This window comes from Phoenix dactylifera, chromosome 8, assembly GCF_051530095.1.
Source record: "Phoenix dactylifera cultivar Ajwa chromosome 8, Ajwa_hap1_PhDact_Kaust_v1.1, whole genome shotgun sequence".
In the NCBI taxonomy this organism is placed as follows: Eukaryota; Viridiplantae; Streptophyta; class Magnoliopsida; order Arecales; family Arecaceae; genus Phoenix; species Phoenix dactylifera.
The window spans coordinates 30,819,302-30,826,434 of record NC_143197.1 but is presented as its reverse complement, the minus strand read 5'-3'; the positions used below and the strand labels follow the sequence as shown (position 1 = coordinate 30,826,434).

The 7,133-nt window shown below is 43.0% G+C and overlaps 1 protein-coding gene across 1 annotated transcript; it reads right to left on the bottom strand.

Annotated features, from left to right (window-relative positions):
* Positions 1-1,008: 1,008 nt before the first annotated feature.
* LOC103702850 (APETALA2-like protein 3) lies at positions 1,009-6,493 on the bottom strand. The gene is made up of 11 exons (XM_017841761.5): positions 5,978-6,493; positions 5,256-5,867; positions 5,154-5,179; positions 5,026-5,056; positions 4,838-4,925; positions 4,590-4,735; positions 3,933-3,977; positions 3,726-3,829; positions 3,471-3,607; positions 2,401-2,508; positions 1,009-1,520 (listed from the first exon to the last, which is right to left on the bottom strand). The coding sequence occupies exons 2-11, from the start codon at positions 5,810-5,812 to the stop codon at positions 1,302-1,304; spliced, it is 1,461 nt and encodes a 486-aa protein (XP_017697250.4). The 5' UTR covers positions 5,813-5,867; positions 5,978-6,493; the 3' UTR covers positions 1,009-1,301.
* Positions 6,494-7,133: the final 640 nt, after the last annotated feature.

Sequence of the window (7,133 nt, the reverse complement as noted above, 5' to 3'; positions counted from 1 at the left end):
GCTTCTCAGAGATCAGGACGGCGACAGCGATTTGTCATGAGATATCAGGGAGAGGGCAAATGGTGGGGCTGACAAAGAGCTTGGTGAACATTGACAAACTCAGTCATGGACTCGGCGAGGCAGGAGAAGTCGAATAGTCCATGAGGTCGGAGTCGTGGAGTAAGCGATGTTGGAGCCAAAAAGTAACAGTAAAGATGGAGGAGGCCAAGGATTCTTGGAACTCAATTTCACAGAACACATGGCGGTAGATAGCATTACGAGCAGTGGAGGAGGAAACAAGAGCAGCGAACATGAGCAGTCATCGAGGTTCATCACATTGGGAGGTTGTGCTAGGAAACATCATACACCATCCATTGAACAATGGACAGCAGAGAAAATTTTAAAAAAATTAATCTACATATACCCTAGGGAGCACTGTAGCAAAACCCAATCAAAAATAGCAATTTCTTCTTACTTTGACAAAAATAAAATAATAATAATAAAATTTTCTATCCCGCCTAGAGATAGGACCGAGCCAACAGACACGTGCCAGTTAGCAGAGCTGCGCCCTGTGGTCGTAGAAAGGGAGGAGAAAAATTATCATCCGTCGAACTAGCACCTGCCCATCCGACCGTAGTTCCCCATTCCACGTGTGAGTGCGACAAAGGAAGAACCAAAAAGACCACACCGTGGGAGTCCTCTTCGGACTCCAGTGCAAAGACGTTCAGATCCCCCTGGGAAAAAGGTGATGGGATGGGAGTCAATTGTCCATCGAGTCATTCACGTGTTCCCGAACAAAATAAATAAATAAAAAATAAAAAAGCAGGAAGGGCAAATCCCAGCTGGAAACCAAAAAGAAAGAGAGAGATGGAAAGAAAAGAACAAGAAAAGAATGCATCCGAGACAGAGGAAGGAGGGGGTGCCCTTTTTTTTGAAGGCAGGAGCAATCCAGAGAGGGCAGCATATGCCATGATAGGTTCCTATCACAATTCATAGTACACTGAAGGCAAAAAAAGGGACGCCACAGGCTGCATTCAAAGTTAACGAGCATTCATTCATTCATTCATTCCCTGCCCTGAATGGTCCAGCAGAGAAGAAGGAACCCCGGAGCCCCAAAAAAGTCCGAAACGCCAAGCCATATTCATGTAACAAAGCAGCTATCATGAGATAGTTTGTGCGCTTAATACATAACCTTGAAAACAAGCGCCAGCCAGCATTATTTCATTGCAGATGGCTACTGCCCTTAAAAGACTGCATTTCTCCCCCTGGTTCTTGGCGGTACTCCCAGTTTATCTACCGGTACACGGAGTGTATGCATGCACTCAGCTCATGTAATAGTGATTGACAGTGGCTGATGGAGCGAAATTGAGATGGGCGGCTGATGGTGGTAGATGATGGGCAGCTGCGACAGTGGCTGCAGTGGAGAATCCTGATGATGCTGCAGAAGAGAACGGCAACGCGGGGCCGGGGCCGCCATGCATTAGCCATGCCCGGTTGGGGAGAGCAGGAAAGCACGCCTCGGATCCTTTTGCGGCTCTTCCCTGCATTTATTCAAGTGCCAGCAATCAGAACGCACGGAAATTAGACACATATGCCTCGGAACGAAAATAACCCGGCAAGCCATGGAAATTAATTCAGCAAGCAACGGTGTACCAACTGCACCATAGACGCAACTCTTAAAACGATAGCAGTCAAAAAATAGCTGTAATCCAAGTGGAATGCTGAGGCAATCAACCAGGATTACTACCAGAGAAGACTGATGGGAACAGGTGGGGTCCATGATATATTGGTGGAACAGCCATGCAATATGTTTTAAGTCCCCACATTTTCTCATCGTTTCTGCTTATATCCTGGAAGCAACTTTGGAAGAGACAAAATCAAATTCTGATGCCTTGCTGAGACTTTCTTTTTTGGGCAAAAGTGTTGAATTAAACGATTTGAGTATAGATTCATGGGTGCAAATCAGAAAACAAAATATTCATGGCTTGCTGAGACCGACCTTAGCCTAAATGATATTTTCCAAGTTAGAAACTAACACTCAAGATAATTTGATCAACATAAGTCATTATAGAGCAAATAATAAGCCAAAGTATAAACTACTTTACAGTAGCTTGGTGTATAAAGCACTACACCACTACGAATGTTCGGATGACACAAATATATTGGAACACAATCTCAAAAGCATTTAGAAAGTATGACAGAATTCAAATGAAGACGTTAAGACTGAACAATGGTGTTTGGCAAATCCTGCCTCCTAGTATGTGAAGAAAAGATATGGATTTTAACAAACAATATGAAAGCTAAATAGATATGATGGGGCGTTAGAAGTCACCAAAATTAAAACAACTGGTAGGATAACAGTGGATCTCAGCAACTAGGCATGAGGAAATTTGCAATGAGAAAAAAGTTCTCGAGATTTACCTCCATGTGTGTAAAGAAACCAGGATATAGACCAGTCCAGGCATGAGGATGTGCAGGCGCCATTGGCAAATGATGCGGATGAGCCAGATGGAATGTTGGGTTGTTGGCCTAAAGCAGAAAAAAAAAAACACACACACACCCAGGCTATAAGCATCACCAATTTTAAACAAAACTTTGATGTACTAAAGTAGCCCATCAATACAACAAATCAAATCATATCGGTCTCACAGCATCATCAACACGACAAATCAATCATATCATCTCACAGCATAAACAGAGAAAGAAATCATTCCACTCGAAGATATTGCATAGAACTCACAAAAATGTGACTCCAGGAATTTTTCAATATCGGTCATGAAGAATTGGACAAATCATTGATATAAAAGATCTCTGGTGGTGCTCCAATGCATAGGAAAATCACATTATTTCTGTGAGTTCCCATCTCCACCCCCCCAACCATCAAAAAAAGAAAAAGGAAGTGATTCTACATACACTGGTTTTTGGATGTCATTTAAAAATTCAGAAATCTATTAAAAACAAGTGATTGTAAAATTAATCCACCAGAGTTTCCAAAGTTTACAATTTACTCCTTAGTTTCGCCTCAACTTACCATTTAAAACTTTCTATATCTTCAACATCCAAATTCAGATTTAAATTTTGTTTATTCAACAGAAATCAGGACTTTTTTGTTCAGGAAGATCTCTAAGCAAATTAAAGCTGGCTAATAGGTATTGTTGCAACTAATGCTACAGCAAAGTGACTATGAAGAGGCCTTGCTGCAACAGTAAGATTGCTCTACTGGATGTCACGGGTTCAAAATATAGAAACAGACTCTCTGAGCATAGATAAGGCTGCATACATCTGAACTCCCTCCAGCAGTGGCAGGAGCCTCATGGGCCGGGACCCCCTTTTTAACTAATGCTACAACGCTAAAAAAATAACAGGACCGATGAGAAAAATACTAAGGAAAACACATTAAGAATAATGGACTATCCTGATGAATACTGACAACTATTTCTGAAGGTTAAGATAAGTGCACATATAAAGTTTTGAAGGTAAAGATTTGTTACCCTAGAATTCCTGGAATCTGAAGCTTCAAAGGAACTGTGATTGGGTTGCATAACCATTGAGTTATTATCCTTCTTTGGGCTATGGACATTAGGTTGAGAGATCCTCAAGTCCAAATCAACATTGCCTCCACCAGCAACTTTAACAGACAAAAGATCAGTTGACACAAAACATTACTTCAAAATCATACAAATGTTATAGAATACCCTGATATCAATGTAGGCAATGTGGAGAAATTACTGTTTAGTGAATAATACCTTCATTATTGGGCTCAGGATGTATCTCTCCTTCATAGGTACTTGGATCAAAATTTGTGACAGCTTCCCTTCCATTAAATTTAATAGCAGCCTTGTCATATGCCCTGATTAAAAGAAAAAAACTGTGTTGGTCAGGAACCATGCTGACTTCAAGATTCAATTTAGAAAAGCATTGTGAGCAATGAGATAGTTTGTGCATGGTATGACCTTGCAGCCTCTATTTCGCTGTCAAATAGCCCAAGATATATGTACCTGCATGCATACACAATGTTCTCAGTTAGCACAGGTAAAGACTGGTTTCCTATTCCATGGGAAATATGAGAACACAGAGATGACTAGGCTTCTGCTAATCCAGTCACATACCTGATAGTAGACTTCCCAACCAACCCTTTTACGTTTAAATCAACAATGATTCTAAAATATTATGTCAAAAGTTCCTATCCTAAGTTTGCACTGACTTGATAAAAAGAATCAAACTTGAAAATTTCCAGCAACTTTTGTAAATAATTCATGATCTTTCTACAAACATTTCACCAATTATTTTGAAAAACCACTGAATTCCCTGTTTTCAATTAAGATGTCTTCACCATCATTTGATTGTTTCTCAATCCCTCCACTCTTTAATATCCAATGAATTCCTGAGTTTTTTTTTCTTTTTTTCAAGGGTACAGATTTCTTCCCTTGGCAAAAACAAACCCAAATTTGTCAATGGGAACATAACTTAAGAGTGATTAACTGAAAAGGTAGAAACAATGGAACCCACCTTTGAAGATTCTCAAGACCACTTAGATATATAATGGAGGAGCAAAGCCTGCCCTAGTTCATGATAAACTTGAAAAGAACATTAGTGAGAGATTCTCGTACTTTTTACCGAGGAACTGCCCCATGCGAGCTTCCCAGCGACCACACTTGTGAAGTGTCACTCCTCGGTACCTTGAGCTCCCCCTAGCGAATCCAGTGCTCTGGCGACGAAGTATGTGAACAAATTCTTCTTTTGTCAGATTCCTCATCTGAAATGGAAAGCATCCACAATATATGAATTGGAGTTACCCAACCAAAACTGATATCAAACAAACTACTTTAATTCATGTATATTCTGTATCAGCAATTACCTGTTTCAAATCCTCTTCATAGTCACTGATATTGAAATTGATGTCAGCATCAACCCCACGAAACTTGATTGCAGCCCGATCATATGCCCTGCAATGCAAAACCCAATCCAATATATTCTCTACAGGAAAGCTAATGACCAAAACATGGTACACAAAATCAGCAAATTACAAAAGAAAACAAAACATACCTTGCAGCGGCATGAGCAGTGTCAAAACCTCCTAAATTTCCAATCCAAACAGAAACAGAAAAACAAGGAACAAAGCATCAACAAATTTTCCTAACATTAAATCAAAAGACTAGGATAAATGATCTTACCCAAATAGACCTGTTTGCCACAATCCCTGCTCAAGAAAAGCACAATCCTGTCAGATTTCAAGCAAGAAATAGAACCAAGGATTGATGTAAGAAGTTGCTAACCATATGTGAGACTCCCATCTTCCCGTCCTCCGGTAGAAGGTGACTCCCCGGTACTGAGAGCTCCGAGACCTCGGCCCCCTTCTGCTCTTCTTCACCTGCTGCTGTTGCTGCAATAGCTTGGCCTCCACCGAGCCAGCCGTATTACCCTGGAGGAAACGGAGCTCCATCCGATGAGGCAATGCCGGTGTCGATGAAGAAGCCACAGTCGGAGACTGAACGCCTTCCTGAACCGCCGCCGCCAGAGGGAAGAGCTGCCTCGTGACGAAGCCTGCCTCCCGCGATGCCCCATCTTCCTCCTCCAATTCTTCTTCCACTTCTTCCTCCCCATGTGCCCGCAGCGACCTCTTGAGGATGCCAAACTTAAAGCCGCCGAAGGCAGCTTCGGCTGAGCATGAGTCATCGTCGCCGGCATTGCTTGATGCCTCAGCATTGAGGACAGAGGAATTCGAGGTCCCCGACTCCTCCATCGGCACGCCGCCAGAGCCCTCGATGACGACCTTCTCCTCCACGCAAGAATAGGACTTGCCGGGCGACGCCACATTGAGATCCAACACCATCTTTTTTCGCTCAAATCGCTACCAACCCTTCTACCACGACCCAATTCGAATCCCCCTGCATTCAAAACTCTCGATTTCCGATCAGGGTTTACCCCTCACCCATTCAAGAAACAAGAACCACAGCAAAATAGAAATCCATTAAAAACATCAAACATTCATACTCACACAGAGACGACCGGTGATCCAATGCACTTAAACAAGCACGTTGTTCGCAATCCTTCTTCCCTTCTCTCTATTCTCTCCGCCCTTCGCTCCCTCTTTCTCTATCCCACTAGTGGATAGCAAGCGAGAGTGGAAGAAATGAGATAAAACCAAAAACCAAGAATACTCGAGAACGGAAGAAAGATCGGGAATTCTTCGATGAGAAAAAAAGAAAAAGAAACCGCAAGCTATGTGAACCTCGATCTACGACAAAGAAAGATAAGATTGGAAGGGAATGGGCAGAAAGAGAAGTGATCGGAGAGGAATCGACAAGGGTTCTCAAGGGCCGCCGGTGAGAGGTAGAGGTAGCGGTAGAAGGTAGCGGAGTCGCCGGCGGAATCCCCACCGCCCGCTGCTGTCATCGGCCGGAGGAGAAGAGAGGAGGAGACGCAGAAAGGAGATAGAAGAGAAGCCACAGTGGGATGGGACGTGTGAAAGAACCAATGTATAAAATAAAATCAAATTATTTAATGACCGCTCATTTGAATTAAAAATTAGAAAGGAAATATGGTCTTCCTGGCTTCCCTGTCGTGCGGATCGAACCGGTTGGTGCCGGTTTCCAGGTCTCCTCTCCCACTGTCCGGACCGGATATGCTCATAGCAATTATTATGCGGACAAATACGGAAACTGGACGGCGGATGCATCGATCCGCATAGACATGTTCGATACGGACGAGATGTGCGTTCGGTAAAGTAATAAAAAATTTCTTGGACGACTCTACCCTTTATGACTGCGATTGCATGGCCATCGTGATGGTCGTATGTGGGGAGAATCCATGGAATCCTCTTGGGAATCTCCTCCGCTGCCCCTGGTTCATTTATGGGGTCAATTCCTCTGGTCTGCCACCTTCCTGCTGGGAACAGAGGCAAGCTCTTTGAGCCAAACAAAGAAGGCTAGACACTAAGGGGGTAGTCTGATGGTTAGGAAACTTGAACTTCACCCAAATTGCCCAAATTTGAAACACACGGGCGTCGATTAAATCAAATCAGAGAACCGCATGCCCCACATCCGGATGACTCTGTGTGGATATACCTTCTTCCATCAGTACTGAGATGGTGCTGGGGTAACGTACTCACACGTGAATGGCCCAGTGAGATTTTCCATGAATTGAAGAGGGCA

Coding starts and splice junctions, on each gene's coding strand:
- LOC103702850 (XM_017841761.5), bottom strand. CDS start 5,812: ATGGTGTTGGATCTCAATGTGGCGTCGCCCGGCAAGTCCTATTCTTGC. Junction 5,180..5,255: donor AGATGGGAGTCTCACATATG/GTTAGCAACTTC, acceptor TTTCTTGAGCAG/GGATTGTGGCAAACAGGTCT. Junction 1,521..2,400: donor GTTTCTTTACACACATGGAG/GTAAATCTCGAG, acceptor GAATAAATGCAG/GGAAGAGCCGCAAAAGGATC.